Genomic DNA, 21301 nt, shown 5'->3' with positions numbered 1-21301 from the left:
AAGAAAGTCTGCATATGGAGGAGGCCAGTGTGGATGGATACATCAAACAAACACAGGACTTTCACCAAGGAGACTGGTGTTTGTGTACTGTTTGAAACCAAAAGTCGACATGAACTTATTTCAGCTTACGTCCATAAGTTAGCCTATGAAACATATTTAACATACGTAAGCTATTTTAATTCAAACTATGATTGTTTCCTGAACCTAAGTAGTTTTGTTATCTAAACCTAAACAAACAGCGACTGTCACAACATTAACCACATTAATTATTGTTACCATGATAACCGAAGGTCACCTGACTGTTACGAATAAAGTAATCTGACTCTGAAAGTGGTGTGCTATTTATACGCCATCCCATGAGATAATGTCGACTTGAGTTGCACTGCTACACCGACACACGACTGCGTACCCTTGGCCATAGGGCAGTCGATTTAAGCTGACAGTGCTTACCCCACTAGTCCAATCCTTCTTTCTCCGTCACTCCCCATTCTACTCTGAGCTGTGCCCTCTCCTACTTGGGGTGTGACAAGGTGAGAGAAAAGGATGTTGGGATATTATACCAAAGGTTAGCTTTTCTCACCCTCACCTCAACCAAAAATACCTCTCAAATCTCTTTTTTCTTTTGTTTTTTTTACTCATGTTAGGGTGCTAGTTGTAACTATAATAGCAACACAGCACATACAAGGTTGGCTAAATGGGTGATGATAGACTTAATACAGTTGAAGACGTAACAATGAGTCAACTTTTCTTTTTTTTTGTTGAATCATTTTCGCTGTTTCCTCTCAGGCAAGTAGCACATGTTCAGTGGTCTTACATGGTAATGTATTCTTTCTCCACATGCCACATGAAAGCTGTTGATTTGATTGCTACGACATTTTTATATACAATCATGGATACAATGCTAAGGATCCTCTCCTAGGCTTCTTGTCTGACAGCTCAACTCTTGAAAGTGAACACAGTTTAGTTTATGCAGGGTTGTCCTGCCCGGTGGGGTCCTTGTGGCTTTCCTGGCTGTGCTTTGGATGTGGTTTATGTGTTCCGCCTGTTTGGCAAAGTATGAGCAGTGGTAGTCACCCTGTTCATTTCATGGCACTTTTTCTGGAAATAAAGGCGTGTAAACAGATGAGAAACTGAGCATGTCAGATATGTTTGCAGGTGGAAAATGAGCAAGGTTAATGGCTTTATTGGCAAACAAATTTTGATCATTTGTGAGCTGTCCAGTAGGGAGGAGGTGGGGACTGATCTTGGGTTGACATTGGCACGCGGAGATAAATAAAAAGTGACCCATGACTCACACATAATAGCATCGCTGGAATGTGCTGGCACTGACACAGAGAATCAGAAGGTGTCAAGAGCCGCACAAGACAGATTTGCTTCTAAAAGCTGCCCCCTCAGCAGTAGCACAACCATCCATGCAGTCCTGGCCTGTCTGAAGGTATCAGGCCCCACAGTTGGGCACATTCCTGATGATTATAGAAATTCCGCTACTACTTTTATGATTGCTATAATTACCAGACCATTACATCCCTGTAGCCATTCCAGCTGAGAAAACGTGACTGCGGATTGCATTTAAGAGGAGAAAACAGCTGCTTCCTTTGGTGCATCAATATGAGGCATCAAAAAACCCACTTTCACTCTGTTGAGTCATTCCATTGTCAGGTTTTGTCAGTAAAAGCCTGAGGGGAATGTAAAGATGACAGGAAACAAAATGGGCTGCTTGTCCTCAGTTGCACTCCTGCATTGTTTTAATTTTAAGGGTTTCTTGTTTTGTGGTATGAAGAGTAATTGGCAACATGGTTAGATGGCTCTTTAACCATGGAAGTATATTATATCAGACTTGAGGATGTGGAGAAGTACTTGGCTGCTGCAATTTGTTTGTTCTTATTGTAGCTGTATTTTGGCTGAGCTTTAGTCAGAACTCAAAGATGCATCTGTCTTGAGGTGCCCAAACAGTGTGTTATTACCAATCATATCTTCTTTGTTCTTGTAGCCCTAGGCACGCCTTAGCCCACTAACAAATCTATGAAAAATGTAGAGAGCTATTGAGGTTTTAGGGTTTCAGGTGAGTGAGACTGTCAGAGTTGGGGTTCACAGGCATTTCCTCTGAATAAATGAGTGCCTGGGTTCTTTTCTAAATACGGGCATGCTGAAGGCCCAAACTTTTGGGTGCATATCTGTGCCAAATGGTATGGAACTAATCTCCACTGAGCTATTTCTCATTAGAGATGGGCCTCTTGAGGTGCATCGGTGTATGTGGACAGCAGACAGGGACAGGGAAGGAACTGTCTGCTTCTGCAGATGGGCTTCATTAGTGTCAGACAGGAGTAACTGGTCCAAACTTCAGGAGGTTAAGTAGAGTAGGGCTGCAACTAGCTATTATTTTCATTGTCAGTTAATCTGTCAACTAGTTTCTCGATTAATAGATTAGTTGTTTGCTCTATGAAACATCAAATATGGTGAAGTTGACAGCTTATTGATTAATCATTGCAGCTCCATAGTAAAGGAGCACAAACATTTGGGTGAATGGCAGTGACACTGTTCATATACAGCTCCTTCATTTTGTATTTTATTGTCAGTTTTCGGTTTTATACTCTTGACTTGCAGGGCTTGCTTTTCATTTTTCTTCAGATTTTCTTATACTTGTTTATTGTTCTGCACCAAAACACCAAGACAAATGCCCCATATGGGAACACACACACACACACACACACACGAGCATGCTCCTGGGATTTATTCTAACCCAGTGATGGCCCAGGTGCTGATGCATCACAGTCGTTGTGCTGTGCTGTGATCCGGGCAGAATCATCACCGGTTGCTCAGCAGCACTGGTGTAATTTATCTGTCGACTGATTAACACACAATCCGTGCCGCGGTGCAGTTAAGGCTTTGAGAAGAAAAAGAGCACACCGGTTTAAGACTTGGGTTTAAGTAGGGCCACAAATCACGTTTGCTTTGTATGGTGAAGGTGTGATGAGTAACCCAGAGCATCTCCCTCTGTGTTTCCGCTCCAGTGATCAGAGAGCTTCTCTGTTTAGAGATCGCTAATCTTAACTCTGAGTCATCTTCCTGAGGTACAGGGCAATGGATGTGGCCCTACCTTGACCTGCAGTGGAGGGGGGTGCAGATGATAAAAAGCCTTAACCACAGACCTGAGCCCTTAGGCTTCAGTTCATACCATCTAAAAAAAAATGTATTTTAGATACATTGAAAATGATAGAACAGAGCAATTGCACTTGTGCATAAAAGCACTGAAAGCTTAGAAGTATATAGTGTTGTTTAAATAATATATATAATAAAAATACCAATCATTAATTATTATTATTATTATTCATGTATGTATCACTTTCGTCGTTAGAGTTACAAATTACTTTACCACAATGGTAACGATGATGAAAATAGAACCAGAGGTTTATAAAAGTGATAAATAAAAGAAAAGAAAGCTTAAAGTACACAAAAACAGTGTCAGTTTTGAGAGGAGATTTAAAAGATGATGCCGACTTGGCAACCCTGAGATGCTCTGGCTGGGAGTTCCACAGCTAGGGGGGCCTAAACCGAAAATGCCTTGTCACAACTCCTTCCTGTTGTTTATAAAGACACAAATCACCAACATCGCACAGCTTCCCGTCTTAATACCTCTGGACCAGCAGAGATTTATTCTTTGTGGATGTTGTTGCCAGTGTCTCTACCGTAAAAGACCAACACTCATCTGCTCATCATGCATCTGAGCCATGTACGGCACTGAATGTGCAAAACATCTAAAACACTGCTCCACTCATACCAAATACCACTGGAGTCATAAATTAGAAACAAGGCATCTTCTTAAGATAAGGAGCTCTGCTGGAACTGGATTGTGAGGTGTTTGATTTCAGCGTGCAGCCTCATCAGATGGGAGTATTTTAACCACATATGGCCCAGTCCCAGGCTGTCTGCATTACACATGCATCTCCAGTGTCTTGTCTGTCTGAACTAGCGTGGATTACACAAATAATATGAACTGTGTGGTCAACCTTACCTTGCAATGGCATGCCCTGGAACAGAATGTTTTACAGGAATCCAAACCAAAGTTTGACTCATATATATAGACTGAAGATAATTGTTATTTATTAAGGTTTAAAATAACTTGCTTGTTGACATGTTCTCCCTGAAATTGTTTTGTGCTTTTCACAGATGCGTTGGATTTTCTGATGTTGCATGATAGCTGTCTCTGTAGGCTACAGGTGCCCAGAGAATTGACAACTTCGGTATTGGATTGTAACTAAGTACATTTACCCAAGGACAGTACTTAAGTACAAATTGGAGGCACATGTACTTGAGTTTATTGAATTTATGCAACTCTATACTTCCCCTCTACTACATCTCAAATGTAAATGTTGTACTTTGTAGTCCAGTACGTTAGTCTGGATGTCGTAACTAGTTAATATAAACATCAATGCACCAGTAATGTAAATTCATAAACACCATATAAAACAGCTAGACATGTACTTGTAGTGGAGTATTCTCACAGTGTGGTTTTAGTACTTCTACTTAAGTAAACGATCTGAATACTTCTTCCACCACTGGGCAACACACACCCTTTCTCTCTCTCCGTCTCAGTCCATCAGCTGAAGAGACAACAATGAACAGAGGCCTGTCACTCTGAAGCCTAAGCGTATGCACTCATCAGTGTGTGTTTCTCACACTTTTGAATAGGATTAGTGGCGATTGTTTGCAAAGATGAGGAGCTCATGGGCACAACTCATTTTTGTGTGTGTGTGTCTGTGTGTGTGTCTGTGTATGAGAAGGCTACACATGTTGTGCCTGCTTATTTGCTTCTCTCAATTGCATGTTTGGGTATTCAGGTTTTAACTAAAACACACTGGTGCACCAGCAGTGATAAATCATCCTCCTGCAACTGCACCAGCTGCAGTGGTGCAACAAACAGACAAGAGGCACAGTGCAAATTGCTTTTTGTAGGGTGTGGATGTGTGTGTGTGTGGGTGTGTGTGTGAGAGAGAGTGAAACAACCTGCCTCACTGTGTTCATGCTTGTTTGTGTACATGCCAGTCTCTTGTCAGATCTTGCAGACTAAGACACATCATCAAGATTTAAAAGAAGAAAGTATCTTTCAAAGGCAGACAAAAGAGCCGTTTTTGTAAAACAATAAAGCAGCAAGGGGTGAATAGAAAAGAAAATGGTGGGAGAGAATCAGAACCAGTACTTGACTGTACTGCACCACACTGGACGGTGCTGTATATCTGCAGCAGTAAGAGGCAGGTTTTGCTGAGTCAGAGAGAGTTCACTCAGCACTGATGAGTGAGCTACAGGGACTGTGCTCAGTGCTGCCACTCCCTGGCAGACTTCATGCAGGATGAAGGATTGTCAGAGTAGTTGCAGGATATGTTCGCCTCCATCACAAGCATCTGTCATCCTTCATATCTCTCTTTTGGTGCTCTGTGGTGTTCCCATAACTCATTAATGGCTGTATTGTTTCCTAGCTATTGTGGCGGCTATTGGCTCAAGTTTCTGCCTTGACTTTGTATTATGGTGAGCTACAGATATGGCTTTGTCAGCAGGAAACATCCACTGTTCACTAACTCTCCACAGATGTGCTCTGAGTTGCTCCTACTGTTCTTTTTCTCTCACTGTTCCTCTTGCAGGATATTTTTCACATTTTGCTGCTTGAGCTAATGGCTGCCAATGACATAGACACAAGGAAGTGATTTTGAATGTGTGCATTTCATCGTGGAAATGATAATGTGACGCCCAAAAAGCTTGTTGAAAGGCACTTTAGTTTTCAAGAGACATCACAACGATTCTGACCCTCTCGTCTGTTTGTTTTATTAACTTTTTGTATGACAACATCATAGAAAGATGCCACATGTGTGAGTGTCAGCTGATGTTTTTCCATTCTCTCCTTTTCTCTCTCCACACAGAAAAACTCTACAACTCAACTGGACGGGAGCTACGGAGAGCCCTCTTTTCCCTCAAGCAGATTTTTCAGGTATTTATTTATCTTTTTTTTTACTTTTGCAGAGCACAAACTCCAGCTCAAATGATATCAGGCATCTTCCAAAAATACAGCATTCTGTCAGCATGTGAAGTACCTTCTGTCCGGCTTTAAATGTTCCTGTGCATGTCTGCACATTAACATGCAAGAACTGTATGCAGTGTGCACACATGCATCGGTGCCCACATGCACACTCTGACTCACTTGGACACAGCATTGTTTTGTTGAGGCAGAGTTGTGCTGCTAAGAGTCTGCCTTCGTGGCAGCTGTGTAGTGTTCAGGTCTGGTCATACTTCACACACTGGGGCTGGGCTGGGCTGGCCTGGTGGGCAGTCGGCCATAGAGGGGGAGGGTTAACCCAGAGTTAGACGGAAAAGAGAGCAACAGACGTTGATGCAGTCCCAGAATAGATCAGAATAGCTCACTTTTAACACTATGAGTGGCTTTGTGGGGTTTCAGTTGTATTGTTGTTATATTTTTGATTCTTGTTGTGTAATAAAATGCCCACTACAATGTGGAGTACAATGTACTACCTTTCTACACTGCATGAGTGTAGAGTACATCTATGAGTCTTAAATTACAGGGTTATCGACAGGGGTGAGAGATGCAGGTGGTTTTGTCATCGAGGACAAAATGTGGGATGAAGTGTGGAGGCCAAAGCAACAAGAATCCATTTGAACAAGCTGCAAGCAGATCGTATTGCTTATTGCACTGACAGTAGCTATAAGTGGATGTAAAACAATAGATAATAGATACATTTATACAGATTAGGAGGCTAAATTGAGAGATGTGCTCATGCTTTCTGGCAAATGCATCACATAAATACTGTAGTACTGTCTGAATACTGGTTTCTCCACGGCTAATTGTTGTTTTTGACTCCTTAAGAATACACTGAAAGGTGTTGTTTAGCAGTGTTTGTTAAAGCAATAGGAAGGTTTGTTGTGTTGCATCAAATTTGATTCATTAAGCATTACTAAGTCATTTCAAATTGTTCAAATTGTGAAGTCATTTGTCCACTCTGTGAATAAGATTCAAGTATAATTTGTGAACATTAAAGGCCTGAATAATTCATCCCAACAGTTCCTGCCAGATTTTTGTGGTTGACTTATTTCTGTGTTATATTAAAACTCTTTTAAGTGATTGGAAAGAGTCATGTGAGCTATTAAACAACAGGTTCCAGATCATTTTTTGTCTGCATGCTCTGTCATTCTTAGTTTATGATTGTTGATTAATGTTTGATGTTAATGCAGTTGACTATATAAAATATGGACTGTGCTTCCGGGTCTGAGAAGAGAAGCAAATGCCGAAGTGCTTTCAACCTGTAATCTTTCTAATGGCCACCAGGGGATGACTCCACTGGTTTAAAAAAGAAGTCCTATTGTATGTAAGCCTATGAGAAAATGACCCTACTTCTCCCTTAATTTACCACCTCAGTAAACAGTTTCCTACTGAGTTTATGGTCTCAGTCGCAGGTTTCGGGTCTCCTTCAGTACAGCATGATGTTCAGTTAATAAATTATGGTCCACATTAAGAGTAAAATAGACCATAAAGATCTCGGTAAGATCCAATATCGGATATAGGATATCGTCCCCAGCTCCACCTCATTCTAATATGGTCACTCCTGGTCCAAAATACAAAACAATGCTGCCTTAATATCAAATTATTATTAATTTTTTTTTTCATAGTCTATGATGACTCTTTCCCCTTGACCTCTTTCCAGGATGACAAGGACCTAGTGCACGAGTTTGTGGTGGAAGAAGGACTCACCTGTTTGATAAAAGTTGGAGCTGAAGCCGACCAGAACTACCAGAATTACATCCTCAGGGGTACGTCTACTCCAGAACTTTTCACCTCTAAACTCACAGCACTTTTCCTCTTCTCCACTTTCTCACACCTCAATTTACAACATGGGCTAATCGAGGATGTTATTCATCAATCCTGTCACACTTTTTCTTTCCATAAACCTATCCAGGACCACATGTGTTTACATACGGCATGTAAATTAATGATTCTGCCTGCTGACCTTCTCACACTCACACACTTACGGCTTATAAACAAAGTCCAATGTGTGCCACAGATAATGTGGAAATCAGGCCAAGTTGAGCAGCTGGTTAATTTATCTGCCCCATGATGGTGAGGTGAAAGATCATCTGCGTTCAGGTCGGGGAGGGGCAGGGGGCAGCATGTTGGGGGATACTAGAAGGACCAAGGGGTTCATAACGCTCGCTACAAGGTCACTACCATTTAACAGCCTGCTGTGAGGGGGCAGGTCACACATGCTTAAGTGGCCAATAAAAGTCCTGGCAGGATATTGCAGATCATAAAACTAATTTCCCCTCCTCCTTTTTTTCTTTCTCTCATTTTTCTTTTTCCTCGTGTGTTTGCGAAAATTTGTTGCACTTGTGTTAATTATCCCGAGACAGTACGTCAGGGCTTTATTAGTTAGTTGTTTTATATGTACAGAACAAAAAGACGCATCAGCTTTTCCAACTTTTGTTGTAAAAAGTTTCATGTAAGACTGCAGTTGCATAGTCCAGACACCCCTATTGTTGTTTCTTCATTATCCTTGCTAAAAGGAGTCACAGTGTACTTGACCCTCTTAATTTGTCTGCACATTTCAATCAGATGTTCACCCCCTCATGTTTATTCAATTAGATGTTGCGTGTTCCTAAAGGCTTGCTAGCTAATTTCCCAGCCTACTCATTGTTGACCTTTTCTGTTATTGAAAAAAATCAAAGAGCAAAGGGGCGGATGTCTGTGACAAAGTATTGATGTTAGCCCCCCTGGGTATGTTATAAACATGAACACGACCCCTGCCTGGACTAACTCTGTAGGCTCTGATCTTTAAAGTTTAATTCTTCATGTGAACTTGGCCTGGTCTCTGACTCAGATGGATAAATCACAAGGCCAAAACAAAGCAGAGGATGAGAACGACAGGCTTTTGGAAACTTCAGAGTTGACCACATGTAAGAGTTGTTAGTGTCATTTTGCTGTGAATGATGAGACCACTTCTCATATCTTTTCACTCCTACTTATTGTGCTGTCTGTTTTTTTTTCCTTTCACCTCCCAGCGAATTCTGATAAAACATCTGTGTCAGTGCCTTTCTGCGGCACTATTTATTCTTTCATGTGCTAATTTATTGCTTCATCTCTGCGGACCCAGACCGCTTTCCCCTCATGTATCCTGACATCACCAAACCAAACTACCACTCTCCCAAAAGCCCCTTTAACCTGTTTCAACTCCTGACCTAATTTCTCCTGACCAGCTGAGGAAATGTGGGTTGTAGCGGGATCGCCTTCCCTCGTGAGCCATGTGTTGGGGAACACAAGTCGAGCATGTGCTGGAGCGCAGATGCACAGGTCAGAAATGTATACATATCTGGCTGCTTTACTGTTGATCACTTCCAAGAGGAGCGATGTCATAAGGATTCCCAAGAGAGGAGTAAATTAGCTGCTTGAAATTTTCACACGTGCACAGAGGGAGCGAGGGAGAAAGAAAGAGAGAGAGAACCAGCAACAGTAATAGCTTTGGTATCAAACACTGATCACGTCTAATGTGGGTGTTTTTTTGCTGTAATGTCTTTAAAGTTGAGGCCAGTAAAAGAAAAAAAAGAAGAAGTAGGAATGCAGCCTTGAACCCATCTGTCTGGTGTGCATTAAAAACCTCCCTACAAAACAATCTTGCTCTCTTTCATGAATAAAAATCAATCTTATGGGTCTTTTGGAGATGAAAACGGCACACGTGCACACCAGTCTGCGTGCAGTTTACAAGAACAGGTTCCCAGCCTCAGCTCTCTGGAACATTGCCGTCATTGTAAATGGTAGTTCCTGCAGCTCTCTCAGCAGTCTACACCATCTCACTTTTTTCCTTTTTCCTCACTTTTTCATTCCTTCTTCCCAAAGCCCTGGAGGTGTCTGTGGCCAGTTAGTGCTCCCTCAGTGATGTGGGGATTTTCTTGGTCTGCCTGGCTGGGGTCAGGCCCCACTCTGGGCCCCTCACACCTGGCTCAGAGGGCTTCCAGACCTGGACTTAGCTCCTTGGAGGCTAGCGTTTTTTGGCCCAGGGGAAAGCTTGTATGCCTTTATCAATCCATCAATGGGAAAGGGTGTGAGGTCATTTTTTTTCAGAGGTGCCTATGCCATCTGGTACTCTTGTAAGCCTTACAGTCTGCCCTGGTGAAGGGCTGCAAACACACGGGAGCCAAAAAGTTCATGAAGGCCTCTTTAGGGATATTCATTCTTCACTGTTTGCTTCAGAAATTGGATGAAAACAGAGTTTATGATTCAGTCAACACACAACATGATGCTCATATATTATCTTTCTAAAATAGTTCTTGGAATCATAAGTCTTTGGTTGATGACGTGAAAAGCTGAGCAAAGGTTTCTTACTGTATGTTTTTGTAGTTAAGAATGTTGTTTGTCAAACTGCAGGGGTCTCCTGGGGTTGTGAAATGTTATTTCTCTGTCAACATCTATTTATTGCTATTTATTTCTACATTTTAAGCTTCTCTCAGTCTTTCACCCTCAGTGTACAACTCAGGTGTGGAAAACAGATGTAACCTTTTCTTTGAGTCAAAATATTTAATCAAAAATTGTAGCTTTGCTAGCAACTTTAGAGATTAATCCACCGGTAGGTCATTAATTTCCGCTATTCTTGGATGATATATCTCAACAACTATTACATGAATCGCCATGAAATTCTGCACCGACATTTATGGTCCCAAGAGGATTATTCCTACTGACTTAAACGATCCCCTGACTTTTCCTCTAGCACCTGCAGCAGGTTCACATTTGTGGTTCAGAGTTAAAAATCTCATCAACCATTGGATGGGTTTCCATGGAATTTGTTACTGATATTCAGAGTCCCTTGAGATCAAATTATAATGCCTTTAGTGATCCACTGACATTTCCTCTTGTGCTACCAGCAGTCAAAGATTTCACTTATTTAGTGAAATATCTTAACATCTGCTTGATGAATAGGCAAATTTTCTCCAGACATTCATGTTTCCCAGATGATGTTTTCTAATAACTTTTTTGTTCCACTGGCTTTTCCTCGAGTGCCACCTTGAGGTTCACATTTTTATTGAACTATCTTAACATCTATTGTATGGTTTGCCATGATATTGGCAAAGACACTCATGGCTCCCAAATTATGATTTTATGAAAACTTTGATCTTATGATCTTTTTATCTTAAACCGTCATCAGATCTGATTTCTTTATATCCAATACTTTTGTGTATGACCTCTATAAAGTAGGGACATTCCCATCATCCTCAGGTGTAATTTGTTTTTAGTGCTAGTAAGCAAATGTCAGCATGGTAACATGCTGAACTACTGAAGATTTGTAACGTGTAAATATACCTGCTAAATGTTGTCAATCTAGCATTTAAGTTTTGAGAATTTTGGCATGCTGATATTAGCATTTAGTTCAAAGCACTGCTGCTGCAGCCTCACAGAGCTGCTAGCGTGGCTGCAAACTCACAGACAGGTAATAGACAAAATGATGTAACTTGAGAACTATCTAGTTAATAAATCTGTAATAAACACCACATTCAATGTTTTGAGACCATGTCAGGAGGGTTTTCTGATGATACTGTTCATCACCATCGCTAATGCAGATTCACTGTGTTTAGAGTTATGTCATCCTGGTTTTGAAGACTATTTACTAACACATCCCTGTTGACAGCACCGCCAGTTGGTCCAGCTTCCCCAAAATGAAAGCGGCTCGGCAAAAGGTCAAAAAAGTTTCTGTACTAAGCTCAAACTTTTTCACTGTGGTAAGAAAAAGATCCCTACGGTACTTATTATCATGAGCAAAGCTGGGAAAGGAGGTGGAAGAACAAATAACAAGGTTTTTCCAGGATCATCGTTCCACTTGTGGTATTTACAGAAAGAGCACTAACAAAAGTAACAACTGTGTTTAATTGGTAACTGTGAACTGGGAGCGGCAGATTGAGGGCAGATTAAAGACGAACCAATTACTGCCAACTTGAAGCAATTATTCCCTGCTTTGAAATGTTCACTGTTGACATTCCTCGCCATAAGCTATGTTTTTAGCAACACTTTCTCTGTTTGCACTTCTTAGAGGTCTGTGCCATTTCTGTCTGCACACTGTTATTTACCAAACACTTGGAATCAAATTGGAAGTGAAGCTTAAGTTTTTGATCTATTGGAATTTAAAGAAACACCTTTCAAAGCAGTCTTGGGTACATTTTTGGAAAACACATTCCTAAAACATTACATAAATTACCTTAATACCTGGAAAGCCATGTATCATTTCATGCTGTATTATATTGTATAGACAGGGTAACACGCTATAACTTATATTTGTGAATTTGTAGCTACCACAGAAATGGGAGTGGTGCTGTGAATGGTCTAAAAGTATTACTGTCTCAAATAAATCATGGCCATATTTCATTTTGTGCTTTTATCTCATCCTTTCTTCCTCTCTCTTGCTATCTCTCTATCTGCTACCTTTTTCAGATCTTCTGTTTTTAATGACACGGCAGTTATGATGCCATAAGTTAAAGCACCTTGACTTCCTGGTTTCCAGAGGGAGCTGCGCAGAGGGCCTCGGTGGGAAAGGGAGATGTGCTCTAGTCAAGTGTTTCATTGCCTCTTAAACTGTCTGGGACCTGGAACACTGCTCCCAATACAGCGCTCAGTGCAGCCTTTAGTGTCACACACAGCAGTAACTTTAGTGGGCAGCAGTCTTTTTCACAAGGCTACAAGTGCACCTGAAACACAAGACCCTTGTGTTGAAGTTGTTGCTGGTCTCTATAGTGTTTCTCAGTGTGGTGGCATTACATTTTATATGCGGCAGGTCAGCAGGGCAGAACATACAGTGACACATTTGTGCCAGGAGTCTTTTCATTGTCAACAAACAATAGCTGCTAATTTAACTTATTCACTCTTCCTTTGTAGCACAAGGAGTTCAATCAGTGGTTGGATGGGAAACCTGCCATTCTAAGACCTTCATTGCACACAGCAACACTATAGGGATAATTAAAGGGACAATTCATTCCAAAATCAAAAATATGTATTTAAGCTGACTGCCATCTAGTTCCATTATAGTCTGACTTACCGGATGTAGACTTTTGGTTAAGATTATGTCCTTCGGCGAGTTTTCACCGATTCCTTCTGCTATCTGCATGTACTGTTTTCAAAACCCTGCATGAAACAACAACGACAACCTCAAAGCTGGCAACCTACACCTTGAAACTGGCAAGTTACTCTAACGCTACCCTTTTCGCTATCGGCACAAACATAAACACGCTAGCAGCTGTTACCTTTTTTTGTGGGGATTTAGCCATTTTAAAGCCAAGGCTCACCTCCCCACGTGCAAACCAAGTTCCCCCCGACACTATAAGATGATTGTGATTGGTTCAAAGACATGCAAACAAGCCGGAGCGTTTTCTTCTCCCCGATACCAGAAGAATAATTGGTGCAGCCAGACCTTCCTCCCGTGCTGACACAGTGCTGTGGAGATAGGTCTGGCTATCTAAGACAAGAGAGAAGGCAGACATCTATAAGGCCTATATCTCCGGCACTCATCTAAAATGGATAAACAGCACTACAGGTAAGAGGAAAAATATGTATTCTTGATTCTTTAGAACCAGCGTTTATGTGAAAATAATCGACAGATAATTTGTTAAATCAAGAACGTTTTTTCAGTACACCGCTATGTACTAGAGTGACATTTTATTTCTCTGAATTTGGAATCGGCATTATTGTTTTTGTGTAATACTCCGACCTAAGCCCTTTAAATATTTAACAGAGCGTAACTGAATTCTCCTTTTGCTGGCTGGACCACTGTGCTGAGCACTAAGTGAAAACCCAGGCACAGTTGGGTTAACAGTGATGTTGGAAGCTCTTGTTGGAAACAGTGTGTATTGTGTTGTCTGGCTGTGTTATAGGTCGTCTGTTCTAGAGGGGGGAGACCTTTACTATAGCCCATCGTCTGGATAAACATTTCCATTCTGTCTGGTCTCAGTTGAGATGCTTTGTGTGAATGTATCAATGCAGGTCGGTACCATCACATCCTTGTTGGTGTGATCAGGCAAGAATGATGCACAGGAGAGGCTGGGCAACTGCCCTGTTAAATCCTCCAGGATCAAGGAAATTTGAGAGGGAAAACACAGGAACTGCTGACACACATTGGTGGACAAGCGTTGTGTTTGGAGCGAGGAGGAGATCTCCAGGAATGCCCTTGTCGTACCAACAGAAACTTGAACTCCTGGTTTGTAATGAGATCTCATGGGAACAAAACGTGCATGTTTTCCACACAATCTCCTGCAGCTTTCAGAGCCAGCTACTGCTCCTGCTGCCCCATTGTGCAAACCTTTTCAATCTAAAAAAACACTCACTAATTGTGCTTTAAAGGTTTATTCACCACACCTCTGTTTTAGTGTGCAGGTTATGATAAAAGGTCACTGGACAGGTTAATTAATTGTAAAGGTACTAGTTAATCCCTGTACAAAACAACAACATCCCACCAAATTATCCGCCAAATTATTTTTTCATTGCTAATGTTTTCCTACATAATTTAGTGTCTTTGCTTGTCTGAGAAGAAGGAAGTCAAAGTAGATTTAGGAAATGAGCATTACACATGGTTTCAGCCTACAACCTCTCAACTCTCTTTGCTCTACTGGCAACATTTTCTTCTTTGCCTCCAGCGTGGCCTCTCGCTATTAAATTAAATCAGCAGCTTTCAGTTTTGCACGAAAACATACTGTACTGTAAACTCTAAAAAAAAATAAAGCCACCTGTCATGTTAACACTGTTTACCTACAGGTTGACAATTAAAAGTTTAAAGCAAAAAAAATGACCAGAAAAACCTTAAACTTGATAGAAAAACATCACCCGTTGTCATGTTTTTGGTTAAACTTGTTCCTACCGGATACGTCCCACCCTGTCCTCCCCCTGTGTCAGACCCAGCAGACCCCCACAGACCCCTTCAGATCCCCCTCACATGAGCAGACCGCTTACATCTGAACCCAATTCAACCCCACCTGCCTGACCTATATTCTGCCTCCCCTTTTTTTCTCCCCTCATCTGTAGAAGTTTTCAGCCTTAGCGAACCCGCTGGCAGTGGGATTACAACCCGGCACTGCAGCCTGTTTTACTGTAACAGAATTCAGTACACAAGCCAATTATATTATCCGAATGTTTGATTTGGTTCATTTCTCCAGCTCTTATTTTATCATCTCTGACCTTGCTGTCTAAGATACATAAACTATAATTTGGAAAATAAAATAAATCATTTGCAGTAATGTAGCACTCAGGCAGATAGAGTGAAATCCTCGGCATTCGAGTTGGGTTTTACGGCTGATTCCTGCGAGCTGACTGTTTTTTGGGACTGAATTCAGCATATGGCTGGCCAGGACCAGAGCGAATCACACCACTACTCTCTCAAGAGCAGTAAGAATTTACCGCAGCTCATCTTTCAGTTCGCTTTACAAGTGTGTGGATGTCATGCAGTAGCTTTTCTCCCAAAGTCTTCCCCACTTGAATGGAATGGGAAAAGCTCATCTGCTGGGCTATCCCCAGTCGTTCATTGTCCTAAAATGATTTTCTCTTTTTTTTTTTTTTTTGCCTTTTTATGTTCTTTACAGTATTGTAGTCACTGTGCCCTGCTGCTCAGCACTGCAGCAGTTCATCAGGTCCGCAGTGCCTGTAGAGCTTGCTCAGCCAAATACTGGAGAGGCTCCCCTGCCTTACTTCATGTTATTGTTCCATTAGGTTTGTTTGTTTGTCCTTTGGGAATTTGTTTTGGCTTAGGCTAAAGGTAAATTGTGTCAGATACTGGCAGACGTGTATTCACGACTGAAAATGGAAGCACCCCCCTGTTGTTTTACTGTATGGGGCTCAATGTACGTTTGGCAGTCAGTGCAGGAACTGAAATTGGTCTGGCAAAGGCACTTTGTCTGGCTCTAATGGTCTGGGTGATTAGCTGAATAACAAATAGAACGTAACCCGTGAACATGTCTCATCCAGTTCATATACAGTAAGAGCTGTATTATAGGCCCGAGTAATACACTTGAGATTTTATACTAGACTCTAAAATGATAATGCTAAATGTCAGTACCAAAGGGAAATCTTTCCACTTTTTATGGTTTCTCAATTCTGCAGAAAATGATCAGAACGAATGCAATCTTATGAAGCTGTGCTAATTAATATTTTGCTATTAGAAATGAATTACTTGAGTTAAAGCATTCCCCCTCATCTCTGCAGAGCTTTAAAGAGTCTTTTAGCTCTTTGTTTTGGTTGTATGCTCTAGTATGGTTCAGTCTCATAGCTCTCAACAACGTTGTTTAAGTTCAGACAAATGCACTGTACACTAACTGCCCAGCACTAAACAGGGACATGCCTGATATTCACTCAGAAGTTGGTGGAGACTCAGAGCTACAAAGGACATTAAGTATTAATATTCATTTAGGTCAGTCAAATGGTTGGAAACAGCTCAGAGTGAATGCTAATGTTGCTCTGTGTCTGTCGGATGCATAAGTAGGCACTTGTTTGCTAACATGTCAATCCTTAACATCTTGCACCAATGCTGTCTCTATAGCTAGGCCAAAAAAGCTATTTATACTTAAAAGTCAGATAAGTGAGATTGACATGTCTTTTCTGATTATGAAGCAGGTCTTTGTGCTATATAAATACTTAGAAGGTATCAAAATGCTCTAAACAGCCTGTATTCACAAACTGTGGCTTTAAACACCAGCAATAACACCAGCAGAACTGATGCGGATGCACTGTCGTTGGTGCCTGCTCAGGCTTGTGAGAGCTGACCAATCAAAAGAAATTTCGATTTCCGATTTGCTGTCTGTCTCTCTGCTCATACGATCCCAGAATCCAGTTTAAACACTCCACTCCTAAAGTTCATATAATTTACTGTAATTATTGTGACCTACTATAAGAAGAATCTACATAAAAAATACATTTCCGGGCATTGCAGTAAAGCACGTCCTGCTTATATGGGTACAGGGAGGCACACTTCAGACCTGAGTGCAGCTCCCAGCTAATGCAGAGCATAACAAGATAAGAGGCTCTAAGTTGCTCGGTATGGGATGGAGATTTGGCCCCTCTCCCAAAGTCCTGGTAAAATAAATGCTGCACACTGACAGACAGTTTGGCTGACCCAGTTTTGATAAATTCCAAATTGTAAATGAAACCGAAGGGGGCAGAGTGGTGAGAAGAAGGGGAGTGAAATGTTTTGTTGAGGGGAAGCTATTGAGATGAGTTCTTGCATCTTCATAGATAAGGTTTTTTTTTTGTTTTACGTCTACTTATGAATCAGCTGGCTCGTGTTGGTGCTGCCACCCGGACCTCAGCGTGCTTCTCACCTCGGCAGTGGTCAGGGAGCAGCCCTTCCTGCACATTCCTGGGGCTGTGGAAGATAATTGCTGTGGTTTATGAGAGGGAGAGGCCCAGAAGAAACACTTCCAGCAAACCTCAGCTGCTGAAGTTTTTGCTTCTCTCAGAGTTCTCTGTTCAGACACAGGAATAGGGTCCGTCTCATCCGCATGGTGGGTCAGTGGTTCCCCTCTGCCGCTCAATACTATTTAAATGTTCTCTTTACTCTGAAGGCAAACGTATGTTAAGTATTGAAAGAAATGGAGTGTAAGAGTGCTGCACAGACGCCAGACTGCTCATTGAACACTTCCAAGTTTCTAAATCTTTCCTCCATGGCTATCCTCTACCATAATGGCTTACATTTATATTCTAATCACTGTGTTTTGGAGGAAGCTCATTGTCCGCCAGCATCTCATTACGTGACATACATGCAAAGAGACTTTGCAGTGTTATTGTTGTACTTTGTGTGAGGTACTGGAGAGCTGCTCATGATTACTCAAATAGAGGCCCACATTTTTGGCCCCAGATCAGTGCTTGAAGTGGAGGGTGTCTCGTACAGACTCAGCACTCACATGCTCTTTTTATTAACCCACTTCCAAAGTTATCGATGACTGTCTGTTGTGGAGTTTAAAAGCAAATCCCAGGTTGTGGACCCACAGTCTCAGCTACCCACAAAGGTGCAAGACTGGGAAAGGCCGCCGCAGTATAATGATTTGATCACACTTTTAAAGCTTGAACTGTAACTGCACAGGTTACTTTTCATTTTCCGGAGCAGTTTCATGACTAGTTTAATCAGAAGTGTGTGGAAATCGGTTCCATTTGAAGTTCACAAAGGTGATTGCTCTGAGAATAATTAGATGTTTCCTCTAAACAGTTTCTGACCAGACTCTGAAGGTTGCAGTTTCCCATAATGAAAGGTAATTTTAATTTTTTTTTTTTGAAAAACAGTTACAGTATCGTTTTACCTAACTGCTCACAGGGTAACTGCAGTCCATGTGGTTTCTGGTACTCAAAGTTGAATTGTGCAAAAATGGCAGTTGGCATTGAATAATTCCATGAAGCAGCAGTTTTAATGAATGTGAGAGAAAAGGTAATGACTGTGTGGTTTCTGGTGTGTTTGAGTATTACATCATTTCTTTGTCTAAACTGCTCGCTAAATTAAATTCACATATGATATAGACATCCATTCTGATTTTATTTTAGTTGGCTACACGCTCAAGTAAAAAAGAGCAGATTCCCTCTGTAAATAATGATTATGATAACATGCCAAAATGATCTAAAAGTCATTCGTTTTCTCAGTTGATTTTTGGGAGCAATCAGTAACATCTCATCTGTCAGCAGCTGGACCTTCACGTTGTGTAATGACACTTTTAAAAGCCTCATTAAGGCCACCTATCTTTTCTCACCCCCTGCTTTCAATGGACATTCCTTAAAGCCTTAACAGATACTTGCACAGGTGCATGCAAGAGATAAAAGTCTGTGCAGTGATGATACTGCAGCTCAGACATTGGCTACCAATTTGTGTATGCAGCCCAAACGTGTGCAGCCCATTACTTATCTCGCAAAAGTTATAGCTGTTTGTGTCTGTGTATTAAAACAACATTCTGTAACTTTTTAACCTTAAAATAACAGCCTCAAACTCATTTTGATGGTACAGTGTCTTGTAATAGGGTGAATGGTGTCTCTGTCTCAGCCACCTCGCCCCCCCATCACTTGTAACTTCAGTAAGAGGGTAGGATCACAGCGTTACATACGTGTTTACTTCAAGATACAAGTTTTCAACACATAACATTGTAATGACATAATGAGATTTGTTTGTAGTCAGCACCTACATTACATCTGACAAATTGTTACAGACCTGGGATTTGTATTTACCACAGTGGTGTTGCACTTAGAAACAATGGGAGGCGCCAAATCACACAAAATGCCAATTTCCACATAATGTTGCTTTAAGGTTATAAACAATACTCGATACCTTTGTTGAAACAATGGCAAAAAAATTTTTTTTTTAAATCTTAGGCACAAAGTGCTGGTGCAGTCTTTGGTTGAAAATGTGATTGTATTTTTTTTTTTTTTTTTTAAGCTTCAGTACTTTCAATGACTAATTAATAGAGATTATATCAAAAAAGTAAAGTATTAATACTTTTGATGACTTTGCCGTGTACGAAGAACTGCTGTGAAAACTAATTTCAGCCACTTTTTACATGCCAGTAAGATATTTTTTGTAAATGGTGTAGGAATCCATGCTGGACTCATTCGACCAGCTGTACGTCATGTCATTACTGCTGTCACTCATCTGTCAGCAGTGATCTCCAATACAAAGTGGGGAGGGGGCTACAGGAGAGGGTGACACTCTGGCCTGCGCTGACTGAGAGGGTTAATCATGTTTTCATAAACACACTCTGATGTGGTCTGCTTTGATTCGCCATATTGTCTGCACCACCGCCGACTGCTGTGACACGCTGCTCTGAGCTCGCAGCAGGAGAGGACTGTCAGGAATTCTCTGGCCTGACATGTTGTGAGTAATTAACCCTCATTGATAAAAGATGAACTGCCGCTGCTGCTGCTCCTGCAGACACACACACACACGTGCACTCATGCACTCATGCGTCCGCCCACACACTCTCACGCACCATGCACACACAGCAGCTGCACCTGGGAATTTTGGCTTATCTACAGCGTATTCACAATTTTCATGCCCCTCTAGAGAAGAGGGGCGGAAAATATATGACAGAAGCTGCAGCCTCTCATCAAAACATGTTAGAAGAAGATGTTTTATGGAGCCCTCAATAAGTCTGTTTAAGGACTGTATCTAGTTGTTGGTCAGAGATTGGATTCTGCCTCTTTTTATGTTATTTCTCACTAGATTTTTAACAATTTAAACCAGCTTGTATATCAACTTTTGCAGCCCATGAAGGTTTCTCCAGCTGGTCATTCATCTCTGAACTCGGATCAGTACAAGTGCACCTTTTGTCATGTTTAAAAAAGACAGGAATTTCATGACTTTTTCCCAAAAGTCTCGCAAGGTATTAACCCCCCACCCCCCACCCCCCCACAACCACAGCCTCTGCCAAGAAAAAGTCAAACAAGCCTTCCAAAAATGTTCCACTTTCGATGTGTTCACATGTTTATGCTTCAGCTTTTTTTCCTGTGTCAGCTAATGTATCACCTAAAGTTGCTGTGGGTTCAAGCTGAGCTCATCCTGTTGCTGCAGTCTTCTGTGTGAATGCATTGGATTATCACTGAGAAGTACATATTTAAAGGGTGCTTTTGTCTGTTCCACTGCTGTCCAGCGGCATTTGTCTCCCTCCCCCCGTCTCCTTCTTTAACAGAAGCCCTACACTTTTACTGCCCCCCCCCCCATTGAGATCCCTTGGCTCTTATTATGCTCTTATTTATGTATCCTGTTACAGATGGAAGTCATGTCAGCATCCACTGAGACACTCTGCTCAAGTATTTTCCCTCCAGTTGTGTCCACTGACTCGAGGAATGAGTGGACGAGTGCTGTTTTTCTTTTTAGGTCTCCACTTAATTGCTGTAATGTTTGAAACAGTTATCTCCACAGCAGCCCCAGTTTCTATGTAGATTTAATCATGATGGCCGGCAGAATGTCATTAACACTTTTCACTAGCAATAGAAATGATTCTGTGTGTATCTTTTTACATGCGTATGTAATTACCACAGGAGAAATTCTTTGAAAAATCTTTGTTTTCGGTCATATACCTATAACAAGGTCCTGTTTACAGACTAATAGGACTCAATATGTCTGCGTACACTAGGAGTATTACCTAAGTGATCTGTTCTAAAAATGTTATTTAAATTTGTTGTTCATATTCGTTATCATTTACACAAATATAGATAAAGGGGCATTTTTAGGGCCTTCAGAAGACAACTAGGTAAGACATTGTAAGTTTCACCTGCTTTGCAAAGAGGGTTTCAACGAGATTCATGATCAGTGTT

The 21301-nt window shown here is 41.3% G+C and overlaps 1 protein-coding gene across 1 annotated transcript in view; it reads left to right on the top strand.

Annotated features, from left to right (window-relative positions):
• Positions 1 to 21301, top strand: part of fhod3b (formin homology 2 domain containing 3b) — a 97157-nt gene that overhangs the window by 51686 nt on the left and 24170 nt on the right. Inside the window, exons 4-5 of the mRNA XM_073484724.1 lie at positions 5913 to 5980; positions 7707 to 7812. Of these exons, the coding sequence (XP_073340825.1) occupies positions 5913 to 5980; positions 7707 to 7812 (174 nt within the window). The remainder of the gene's footprint in view (positions 1 to 5912; positions 5981 to 7706; positions 7813 to 21301) is intronic.

The sequence above is a fragment of the Pagrus major genome, chromosome 17 (assembly GCF_040436345.1).
Source record: "Pagrus major chromosome 17, Pma_NU_1.0".
Lineage (NCBI taxonomy): Eukaryota > Metazoa > Chordata > Actinopteri > Spariformes > Sparidae > Pagrus > Pagrus major.
This window is presented reverse-complemented; position numbering and strand designations above follow the sequence as displayed.